Here is a 13,121-nt window from a genome sequence, read left to right as displayed (position 1 = left end):
TCTTCAGGAGTATTCATTAGACATACAACATGTCAAGGGGAAAGAAAATGTTATTGCAGATTGCTTATCTAGACTTTAGACAGATTGTTTTAGATTAATAAGAAATTTCCTTTGTAAATTTCTTTTCCTTTGTGGGGAGGTGTTACATAGCCTATGATTTCATCATCCTTTGTATAATTCTAGCGTGCAGTGTGCTGCATGTTTGATCACGATTCGCCTCGTGGCTTCCATAGTGACCGGGCTTGCGTGTTCTACCTCACTCCCCCCTTCTCCCCCTTATGGTGGAGTGGGTCGTTCTTTTCGTTGTTCAGAGCGGGACTGTCAACTCTTCCTCCCCTGTGCCTTCATTTCCGCGTCCTTCTTGCAGGTTGAATCAGGCTCTGCCGGCCCCTACATAATGAGCTCAGTCTCTGCATTATGGCCACTTAGATCTACTCCTCATTTTGTTCACATCACTGTCCTCCCCTGTATAGTGTATTATTATTTTTGTGAGTGCTCAGGAAGTCTCCAGCCATCTAGCTGCTGTATAATTTGAGTATAAGTGTTGTTACCATTTTTCTTGTACTGTATGGCCTGGTAAGTAATTCGTAGGCCTGGTAAGGTTTTTTGTGATTCATTTAGAGTTTTTAATGTCAGCCATTATTAATAATATTTTGTATCTGTAATCATATATCTTGCTTTAACTGAGCATTATCCGGTTTTCTCATTTATCAGGGCTGACTTAGATAAATTTGCTCTTGCTAAATTCATGTTAATAGAGGCTATTGCAGTTAACCATATATGTAACCTGTTTTGCCATTACATTATCCTTATGAGTCCTGAATGTTTAGTTGTTAGTTTGAGCATTAAACTTTAACTTGTAATTTTACCTAACTCTTTTGTTTTGAACCTGGAACTTTGCGTGACAGTAGTGATTTTAGTATTCTCACTTGAAGTGTTCATTATCTCTCTCTGTTCCGTAAAAATATATATATATATATATATATATATATATATATATATATATATATATATATATATATATATATATCCCTCATCTATAATTTCCTAAAGTTATGCCCTTTTCCTCCTAGGATACCTTCCTGTATATTCAGTTATCTCTTTGTTATTGCGCACTTGATTATAGTTTTTTTTTTTTTTTTTAATTATCACCGCAAGATGAAATCTGGGATTGCAACTGGGATGCCCGGTGTCGTATGCATGGAGTGACTTACAATGGAAATCATCGTTCTCTTCTCTGTTTAGCCTAAAACCTAACCAAACCTTAACCTAACCTAACCTAACGTTATCCTAGATCAACATAAACCTAAACTAACTTTAAAGTCACGAAGTGACTGATTTCACAATCTGCCTGTAATTTTCTGTATATATATATATATATATATATATGTAGTTACCTATAGGTCGATTAGACATCCAACTATCTTCCTGACACGTAATTCTTAAAATGTTTTTGATAAATGGCACAATATTTGAGATATCATGCGGATACTTTCAGCATAGCAGCCAAAAGGGCACTTGGCACATACTGTACGCACTGAGAGGAAACGTACCTTGCAGCATGAGTCACTCCGTGCATAAGACACCGGTACCAATTAGGATAAACCCTACAGTATAGGTTCGAATCTTTCGTTATTATGCAATTTCATTATCAAACATGACTCTCTCTCTCTCTCTCTCTCTCTCTCTCTCTCTCTCTCTCTCTCTCTCTCTCTCTCCATTAGTATTAGAGTACGTTTTGATTATTTTCCTTTCATAACCAGGACTTTTTGTTTAGCAGGTGATTTAACATGGGAAACTAGTGTGTAGGGATGCGAACTATGGACAGTGATGAGGCTAGGCAACTGACACCGGACTGAACTGGCTGGAAAAATTTTGTACGAAGGAGTGCATGGCATGGGTCTGGCACCCTTCTTCTTTTCCACTTAAGTGATATTCGACGGACTGCCCAGATGACATGTAATGGGAAGAATGTTACTGTGAATGCTTATTTCAGTGAGGTTAAGTCAGGAATCAGGAGGATTGATCAGTAAGTGAATGAGAAGTGTGGTCCATTTAACTGCGCATACGTTTCGTTAGTTTCTCTATTTATTATATTCCTTGCTATCTGATCCTACCTCAGGTCCTTAGGTGGGAAGAGGTCTGGATGATGATGATGATGATGATGATGATGGAAACACGAGACGTCTCGACACACTCCTTTCCTTGTCCACCCTCCAAAAACAAATCATAGTTCCGACTGGGAATCGATCGTAAGCATGTTCGTGAATGCAGCCCCTGCTCAGCAAGATCTCATTAGCATTATACACATTTTGAAGACGGTGTAAAGGTGCTATCGCCAACAGTTGTGCTATCTATCTACAGCTACACGCCTTACTCTCAAAGGGGGGAGCCACAAACAAACTGCCTCCATGTCACCGTCTCCCACCAACAGACTGTCCTCCCTCCAACACACATCGCCCACATTCATATACCTATATCATCGCTCCATATCACCCTCGGCCTCACTCTCCCCCTTTACCTTACTAAAATACACTGTCCTCCCCTGTCTCTCATTTTCCCAAAAACACAACCGGACCATCTCAGGGAACTTGAGATACTTTCACAGCACATCCACGACAACACCACAGCACACTATGACTTCTGTATCTGGTTGTCTATCTGTCACTCTACGCAAATTCATAGTTCATTGCAGCTCCTCACAGTCATGGCTTGTGTCCTTCCAACAGTGTCTGCACTTAATGTCCACTCAATTATTGGTCTACTTCTTACCTGGGGGCACATCAACGAAATTAACAGTGAAGTTGCGGACAGCGGACAGAGCTCTGACCACCTCTACATCACGACCGTACCGAACCAGTCCACCATCGTGTCTTCGCCTGAACATCACAGCGGGAGGAAATTCGAAGTTCGCGACCTAGAGGAGGAGAAGAAGAAGAAAGGCGGTTTCCCTAAAATAAATACTCGTATGATCGGTGGAATGGTGTTTATCGATATTATCTGTCTGTCTTGCTGTAGTATGAGTAATGAGGCTCTAGTGGATTTAATTTCTTCGAGTGGGTCGTTAAATACGAACGACGAACTACTACATCCTTTCATCGCCCCGTCATTTTATTTTCCCATCAGAATAACACAGGGTGCAGGGCTTGACCACGTATGAATGGCATCAAATGTCCAGTCGCCTCTCCTGCTTTTGCTCTGCATGGATTTTCAAAGTCAGCCTGATGAGTATGTAACAACCTACTGTGATGACTTGATCTGACCACAGATCAGCATCAAGAGTCAGTTGCCGTTGATTGTCTATCTATCTGTCTATCTATCTAGTTATTGCCAGACGCCTTAATCCCGTAAGGGGTGGCCACAAACAAATCGCCTCCATATCGCCCTGTCCCCCGCCATTTCACTGCCCTATTCCCAACTCATACCCCCGTCTCTCATATGCCTCTCCACTCCATCCCTCCATCTCATCCTAGGCCTCCCCCTCCCTCTCTCCCCCTCCACCTCACTCACATACACTCTCCTCGTCGGTCTCTCACTCTCCATCCTCTCCACATGGCCAAACCACCTCAATGTGTTTCTCTTAACGCTTCCTATCACATCCACATCCACACCACAACACTCCTTCACTTCCTCATTTGTCAGTCTGTCTCTCCATGTGACTCCACATGCTCCTCTCAAATAACTCATTTCCACTGCTCTCACTCTTGACTTGTGTCCCTCCAACAAGGTCCAAGCTTCACTTCCATACGTTAGAGTTGGCATCACAGTACTGTCATGTAATAACTTTTTCACTTCCATGCTCACTTCCCTCCTTCTTATCACTGCTTTCCAGGAACCAGCAATCTTTCTTCCTTGTTGTACCCTTTCAAGCACTTCACCCTCTAAGCTTCCATCCTTACTCATCACCCTACCCAAATACTTAAACGTACTCACATTTTCCATTTCTTCCTCATCCAACCTCACTGTACATTCGCTGATTTCACTTCTCCCGAAGACCATAACTTTACTCTTCCCTACATTCACCTTTAGATTCCGTTTCATACTCACTCTCCCAAACTCATCCATCAAACCCTGCAGCTCCCCTTCGTCTTCACTTAACAACACAGTATCATCTGCAGACAACAGTACAGAGAGTTTCCAAACACTGCCTCTCTCACTAGTGCCGCTCCAACATCCACTGCCCTACCTTGTATCTCTTATATAACCCCATCCATATACAGATAGAACAACGATGGAGACATGACACATCCTTGCTTCAATCCAACCTTTAAATAGAAAAATTCACGCAGTTCACCATCCACACGCACTGCAGCCTTTTCACCCTCATACATACTTTTCACGGCATTCCTCAATTTCCCATGTACTCCATATATTCTTAATACTTTCCACAATCCTTGTCTATCCACCCTGTCATATGCTTTCTCCAAAACCATGAAGGCCGCATACAACTTCTTTCCCTTCTCTAGAAACTTATCCACCAACGATATGAGAATGAATATCTGATCTACACAACCTCTTCCCTTCCTAGAACCTCCCTGTTGTTCTCCAGCTAATTCCTCTGTTATTTCCCTAACTCTTGTCAATAAGTATCCTACCATAGACCTTTCTTATTAGACTAGAAAGACAAATGCCCCTATGATTACCACACACTTCTTTTTCCACTTTTCCTTTGTACAGGGGGATAATAATACCTGACTTTCAACCCTCCAGGACTCTACCTTCCCCGAGGCCAATCTGCACATCTTCCACATCCATTCTACTGCTATCTCTCCTCCATGCTTCAGCATTTCGCCACACACTCCATCAATTCCTGGAGCTTTCCCCATTTTTAACTTTCTTCATTGTCATGGATTGTCCACTCTGATTATCAAAGTCCACGGAAAGGGAAACAGGGGAGGTGACAACATTTAAAGCTAAGTTAAATAACAGTGTCAGTCAGCCCTGTAATAAATCCATGCCTTCTCAGATATCATAAGAATTTCTGGGTGGTATATTACCAAGATATATGAAGATACAATATGACTGTCACTGTTCTGTAAGTACGACGAAAATGACCGTAACCAATCAGAGGCCTCTAGTAATTTTTTCTGTTTAATGCAGAAACGAAAGAGCCCAAGGTTCAGTGACTACATATCTGATCTTTCTGAACGAAAGCGAAGAAGCCAAATTCAAAGTTAGTTAATTTCTTAATGCCTCGACACATTACGTTTCAAAAACTGGGTATTATAAAGAGTTCGAAACAAACTCTGAGGGTGAGGATCTACTGCTAAGTTGACTGACACTGAGTCGAGTCTCTCGCTCCCGATTTGTATTATGTAAGAAGTATATCTTAATTTAAACCCTTATGGCCACATCGGAATAGAATACCTCAGCCATCTAGACCACTATGCGTCAATTTGTTGGTAATATGCTACAAATGAATTTGGCAAATGGTTTCCAGGAGAACAGATCATCTGGCATAGGATGTAGCACCACTCTAAGTAAATGATGTGTGCTCCCACCTACCACATAGGATGAATAAGGGAAAACTTAGAATAATACATTAAGTGTGACGCCTTGTAGGTTTGATATCTTGTCCGGGAAGAAAGATGGCGTGCGGGTGAACTTTGAACGCTGCCATGTAGACACGAACGTCACCCGCTGCCTGGCGTACACCTGGTTCACGTACACACGCCATTCATCCACTGACTCAGACTGTGGGGTTAGATATGAAATGTCATTTTAAAATTGGTAGCCATTAATGTGAATTTATTCAATAGGTGAGTTAATTTTTTTTCCCTTGAATGGCTTTTAGAGAGAGATTTTATCTAACTGTTCTCTATTCTCTTTGGTCGGTATCCTTGCGCGGTTTGGAAACTTATTAACACCTCTTCCTTACCAGGTTTATTACTGATTATGCTCCGTTGCATTACTCTTATGTTATTCGTACAATGTAAGTCAGCATTAAAATGACACATGAAGTAAAAAAAAAAGAAAAAAAAAAAAAGAGGACGTTAATGGGTAGTATTAAAAAAAAAAGTGTTAGGAAGTCTCAGCCGACGAGAATACGGCCCTTTACTTACTCTAAAATCGCCATCTATCCATTTTGAATGCTGATCTGTAACAATAAATTATGACTATAGTATGCTGCTAACCACTGAAATAGTTTTTATTTATTTATTCTTTTATGTGTCCAACTCTGTGCTTAGGATTCACAATCTGTTCCTAAAGGACCAGTAACCTCCTTCGTCCGAGACGGACGACACACTCCTAGTTTACTCATCCACACACACACATTAATTCGCATCTTAGCCCCAAGGGGAGAAGGGACAAATCCTCACCGCAAAATACTGCACTATGGTCAACTGCGCAGTGTAGTTAGTGACATCCACAGCAGGGTCCGACAGTAGAGCTGGTTTACCCCTGCCACATCATAGTGGACCCACCCCCTTACCAGCACCTGACCTGATCAGCTGATCAGACCAAATGCGGGAGAATATCCCCTCAGGGCTGCGTCATCATTTATACATTCACAGTTTCTCTCCAATCATTTCTGTCACGAGCAGCCACTCTTCCTTGTTCAACAGACATTCCTCTCGCATCCAACATTCTCTTCACACTGTCCATCCATCCTATTCGTGGTCTTCCTCTTAGCCTAACACCTCTCACATCCAATCCAGTTATTTTTTTCACCAATTCCTCATCATCCATTCTCTCCATATGCCCAAACCATCGCAACACCCTCTGCTCAACTCGATCAGCCATCTCCCGCACATCCCCAGTTCTCCATCGCACTTCATCATTTCTCACTCGATCCATATGCATCACTCCACACATACTCCTCAGACACCTCATCTCCATAACATTCAAACTTTTTCTCTCTGCTACGCCCATATTCCATGTTTCAGCCCCAAATAACGCAGTCAGTACCACAACACCCCCATAAAGCCTTCTCTTTACATCCATTCTAAGCGAACGACATCTAAACACTTTTTTTCATTCCTCTCAGCACCGTTCCTATTTCATTCATTCTAAACTTCACTTCTGCAGCTCTTCTTCCATCCACAGCAACATGTGACCCTAAATACTTAAAACACTCTACCTCCTCAAGCAACTCACCATTCAAAACTATATTCATCTTCTTACCATCTTCCAACCTCGCACACATCATAACTTTACTCTTATTCTCATTTACTCTCAATTTCCTCCTTTCATACACCTTTCCAAACTCCTCTACCAACTTTCTCAATCTCTCCTCTGAATCAGCCACCAGTACAGTATCATCTCCAAACGCAACTGATTCAGACTGCACTTTCTACCATCAGCATTCACCAGCCTCAAAACTCCACCTAAAACTCTTGCATTCACCTCCCTCACAACACCATTCATATAAATATTAAACAACCAAGGTGACATCACACATCCCTGCCACAGCCCCTCTCTCATTGGAAACCAATCACTCACAGTATTTCCCACTCTTACACACGCTCTACTGTTTAAATAAAACCTTTTCACTCCTTTTAACAGCCTACCATCAAGTCCACACAATCTCAAAACAGTTCACATAGCCTCCCTATCAATTCTATCATACGATTTCTCTAAATCCATGAACGCCCAAAATACATCCTAACCTTTCGCTAAATACTTTTCACACACCTGTCTCACAGCAAAACCTGATCCACGCATCCTCTCCCTCTCCTGAAGCCACACTGCTCCTCACCAGTCACACCCTCTGTATCCTCACTCTCTTAATTAACACTCTACCATACACTTTACCTACAACACTCAAGAGACTTATACCTCTATAACTAGTACATTCTTACTTATCACCCTTTCCTTTATACAACAGAACCACACACCCACTTGCCCAGTCAATCGGCACCATACGCTCCCACAAAAGACACATTCAACAATCTTACCAACCACTCTGCAGTAGTCGCTCCACCACCTTTCAGGCATTCCACAGCACACCCATCCATACCTGCAGCTTTCCCTGCTTTCATCTTCTTTACTGCTTCGTGCACTTCCTCAATCGTAATCAAAGAATCATTCAACTCTTCCAATAAATTTATTCCTTGCACCCTTCCATCTGCCACAGTCTCAGCCTCCCTTTCCTCCTTTAAATTTAATAATCTTTCAAAATACTCCGGCCATCTCTTCCTCACTGCATCCATCTGAACTGTCATCCTTCCATCCTCTGCTTTTACTTGCTCTTCCTTCCCAGACTCTCCCTCTCACACCCTTTTCACCTCCCTCCAAAACATTTTCTTATTATGTTGAAAATTCTCAGCCAACAGCCTACCCCACCTCTCACCTGCTGCCACTTTAGCATTTCGCACAGCCCTTCTCACCCTGTTCCTTTTTTTCTTATACCTCTCATATGACACCGCATCCTTCATCTGGAGCCACACGTCATATGCACGTGTCTTCTCAGCCACAACCATACTTACATCCTCGCACCACCATTCACTTCCCTTTCTAACACCACCACCCACTCGTCTCACACCACACACCTCTTCCGCATGCCCCACCACAGCACTCTTGAACAACTGCCATTCCTCCTCCACACTGCCATTTTTCTGATCTTTCACTGCTTTCCACTCATTTTTCAACTTCCTCAGATACTGTATCATCAAATTCTCCTGATACTCCATCATTTTCTCTCTCTCTCTCTCTTTTTTTTTTTTTTTTTCCAATTGACTCATTTTCAAAACCTCCCTACCACATTCAACCCTCCTAGCTCTCACCCACCTCATTCCTATTTTCAACTTTCCCTCCACCGGGTAGTGGTCAGACATATAGTACCTCCACCCTCACCCCTCAAAACTCTCACATCCAAAAATCTTCCTCTTACATTCCTGGACACAACAACATTGTCCATCAATGTTCTATCGACAGTCCTTCCACCCTCCTGCCTCACCCATGTATACTTATATCTTCCTTCACAAACAAGGTACTTCCATTCACCATCTCTCATTCAACACACATCTCTATCTGATAAATTACCAATATGCCGGGAATCGAACCCGGGACTCTCAGGTGAGAGCCAGGCAGCATACCACTACACCACGATCAGGTAAAAGTTAACTCACGTTGTCACAATCTTGTAACTAACCTCCCTCCGCCCCCACTGTGGGCATCAAGAGGATGAGTTAACCCCCTGGCACTTGGGCAAGTAGATGCTTTTAATCTATCCCAAGCACTTACGGCAAGTCAGAATGAAGAGAGAAACCTGTATTGTACACAGGAAAAATCATCTACTTGCCCGAGTGCCAGGGGGTTAACTCATCCTCTTGATGCCCACAGTGGGGGCGAAGGGACGTTGGTTACTAGATTGTGACAACGTGAATAAACTTTTATCTGATCGTGGTGTAGTGGTATGCTGCCTGGCTCTCACCTGAGAGTCCCGGGTTCGATTCCCAGCATATTGGTAATTTATCAGATGATTTTTCCTGTGTACAACACAGGTTTCTCTCTACACATCTCTATCATTCTTTCCCCATAATCATTTTTTCCAGGCACAGAATGCATACCAACTACACCTTCATTATCAATATTTCGAAAGTGCTTTGCGTTATTTTAGTTGCACTCACTGAAATATTGACTTCTGCAGAATTTCATTAATTTTCATTTACTTTTACCACTGTCACATGATCCTGTATTACCCCGTTTCAGGAGACTGAGACGTAGCTGAGAGTAGGAGTAGTAGTTTCTGCATTCTTTGAAAACTAATTATATAGATCAGTTTTCATAGATTTTCTGGAGCTTTAATTAATGTTTCTGTATTGGTTGGCCATATTGAAGAAGTTTTTGCAAGTTTTTGTTCCATTTCTTGGACTTTTTTTTAATGTTGTTGGATTGGAAGGCCGTTTTTTTGGTATTGCTCATAGTTTTGCACTCTCATCTAAAATTCTCTTAATATTCTCTATTTCCTTTCTTACTGAGATATGGGGATATGTGCTTTATTATAGAAAACAGATACCTTTTGCAGAACCAACTTTGCTGCCTCCCAACGAGACCGAAGTTCTGGTACCCTTTCTTGTATATACTGTCACGGGGTTTTTATAATATCACGGTAATTTTGATATAAATGGTTAAATGTTATTTAATTTGATAATAATATTCAATAATATTGAAGAGCAGAGACAATGATTCTCTTGCTACATCAAGCAATGATTACTTTACGCTGCTTCTTCGCACGACTCTCTGAGAACGAGAATTTATAAACTTTCTTCACAGTACACAGCAGAGACTAATTACTCACAACTGCTGAATTACTGTACTGTTAGCCTCTGGAGAAAGTTACATCACCCCTGACAATAAATAACTAATACTAACATCAGGTTCTTGCCGATGCTTAACTCCCAGGTGGCACAACGGATATTAAGTTAATACAACAAGACTGGTCTAAGTACCAGTTATGAAAGCAAACGTTTATGCAAGCTAGGAGCTATATGGAAAATAAGCTTAATTTGGATTAAATGAAACAAGATTTTACTTTACATTGAGCTCAAAAAAGGAACTGTTAAATTTATTAATCACAAAATAAATTTAACGTTACAATTCAAATCAAATTAAATGAGACGCACTTTTCGCTCACTCACTCACGCAATAGCTAAATACTTACGCCTAGGAAAAACACCTTAACTAAACTCTTAAAACTAGGAAATACACAAAGGAAATACTATAGTCGATGAATGCTGCGTATCACCCAAGCTGAACTAGGATGGAAGTACTGAAGAACTGTGGAGTTTGGGTACTAGCTGACCTCACACTGCTAACACAGGACCTCTCTCCGTCGCAGCAACAACTGGACTGCCTTCAAATACATTGTATGGGCAGGACGCAAGGCGTGGCTAACGGTTGAGGGAAGCAGAGGCAAACGATAAAGAAACAATTGTATCGCTCAGTAGCGCACTTAGTGACGTGCATTAAATCGGTCACTTTTTGAAAACGGTGACGAATGTTTTGAAAAGTATACTCCGAAATGGAGAGAGAAACGGTTAACTGAGCGATACACAGTGAGTTTTCCACTAATAGTTCGTGGCTTCTCACAAAAGGGAAATGTCGCGAACTGATTCGTGACATATACCACATGAGGCATTGTATCACTTGTCCACATGTTGGAAGTCATGATTCAGTAATTTCTGAGTCCATTTTAGTAATATCTCCCCCTAGCCCCCAAACAATTGACTGTTTACGTGTCACTGGTGGGGTCTGGTGTAGCTGAGGTAGAAAGTTGCACATTATCTTCCATGATGTAGACTGTAGAGTACAATGACAATGGTCTGGTGCAGCAGAGGTAGAAAGCACTTCTGTCTTCACTGTTTCCTCAAGACGACCAGGCTGATTTAGCCAGGACAGTGTTTCAGCAACAAACATTTTCTTTACCAAAGCAACAACATTCTTTACATCAGGAGTTCTCAAGAAAGATTTTACACGACAGAAACAAGAATTTATGCAAGGGCATAAAAAAATACCAGGCAAAAATTGTGGAAAACAAGTAAAAAACAAAATAACAAAATTATAAGCCTCAGTTTGTTGATGGCAAACCCCTTTAATTATTTTCAATACTCATAAATATTTTCTTTGACATTTTTCAATCACTGGGACATTTTGAAACTTAGGACAGCCCAAATTTATTTCAGGGCGGGGGGGGGGGGGATGATGCAGCATGAAAAAAAGGAACGAGCAATGAAAAGAGACTGTCGAGCTGACGTACTCGCCGAACAGCAGCCACAACAGCAGTGATGAAGCCAGTGATAGCAAGAGTGGTGGCATTCCTTCCACTGCAAAGAGGTTGTGCTGCACAAGGAGTATTGTTACACAAGAGCTGACTGCAGCACATGTCTGCGCTAAAGACAGTGACCGATCGACAGTTCCCGTACTATCTGCGGCAGCATCTGCCTTGGGTCATGAATCCTCAGTGTTGGAAATCAATCGGTCGTCGACCAGGAGATCTAGGCGAACCCAATGGAAGGAAATCACAGAGAAGAGAGGGGAATTTTTGCTAGCTACAAGAGCGTAATCGTCCAGTGGGATGGGAAACTTCCAGATGACGGTAAGGAGAAGTGTAATCATGTTCCTGTCACTGTCACTGACACAAGAAGAACTGCGAAGTTTCTTGGTGTACCAAAGATTTCTACAGGTACTGGATGAGCAACAGCTAATGCTGTGATGCAATGTCTCAAGGACTGTGAGTTATCAGAGAAGAGTTTGGTATGAGCTTTGATAGACATCTAGTAACACTGGATCAGCATTAGATGCAAGCACTCTTCTGCAGCAACATCCGACGCCCATTCTTTCGTTTTGCATGCTGTTATCACGTTTTGTAATTGGTTGCAGGAGCAATTTTCAAAACGTGCTTTGGCCCATCTTCTGGTCTGGATATAGTTATATTCAGGCGTTTCCAATCAAGTTGGAAAACCATCGATCAAGAGAAGTTCCAGCCATTGATGCCCGTTGATTAGGATTCTGCGATGGCCAGCAAGTTTTGCAGTTGCAAAGAACAAGTTGTCATTTTACATTAAGGAACTCGAAATAGCTCAACCTAGAGATGATTTCCGTGAATGTGAGTTAGTCATCGTTCTCTTTGATTAGTGTCCACCAAGGACATCTTTCAACTTCCTTTGGCCAGGTGCCCTTCACAGTGGAAGGTGGATGGCCTGCATGATCTACGGAATCAAGATGTATTTGTTCTGAGCTCAGTTTCAAATGACTGTTCCTGAGCTCACTGGTCTGAGCTCCAGCTGGAGATCTAGTGCTCTTGAAAGGACTGCTCTCCTATCCTGATTCCAGCATTACCAGTGTCACTACCAAAAAACTTGCCAATTACCTGTGGTACCTAAGCGAAGAGGTAGCCGGATGCGCTATATTCGATGGGACAATTCCCCTCAATGTAAAGCGTAAGATGGTGGTTGCTCTCAAGGCGGAACAAGACGAGAATCCTCAACCACGAGTACAGTTCATGTTGACCTAGCAGCAAAGGAAGTAATCGCTGATAAGAGTGAAGTTAATTTTGTCACACCTACCTCAAGCCGGATTTTTGAGGCATTCGACATCAACATCGACTTCCTAGACAGAGACCCTGCTGACTGGGAGGACTCCTCCTCCTCCAACTCGGCACTGCAGGTACTGGGCTG

The 13,121-nt window shown here is 42.1% G+C and overlaps 1 protein-coding gene across 1 annotated transcript in view; it reads right to left on the bottom strand.

The window, feature by feature from the left end:
* LOC145397001 (putative glutamate receptor) overlaps nucleotides 1-13,121 on the bottom strand; it is a 272,738-nt gene that overhangs the window by 245,884 nt on the left and 13,733 nt on the right. The window contains exons 4-6 of the mRNA XM_080270225.1: nucleotides 12,341-12,343; nucleotides 5,542-5,694; nucleotides 2,773-2,917 (exon numbers count right to left, since the gene is read on the bottom strand). Coding sequence (XP_080126351.1) covers nucleotides 2,773-2,917; nucleotides 5,542-5,694; nucleotides 12,341-12,343 — 301 coding nt within the window. The remainder of the gene's footprint in view (nucleotides 1-2,772; nucleotides 2,918-5,541; nucleotides 5,695-12,340; nucleotides 12,344-13,121) is intronic.

This window comes from Coenobita brevimanus, chromosome 40 (assembly GCF_032717465.1).
Source record: "Coenobita brevimanus isolate Jiangsu-jjx chromosome 40, ASM3271746v2, whole genome shotgun sequence".
Classification (NCBI taxonomy): Eukaryota; Metazoa; Arthropoda; class Malacostraca; order Decapoda; family Coenobitidae; genus Coenobita; species Coenobita brevimanus.
This window is presented reverse-complemented; position numbering and strand designations above follow the sequence as displayed.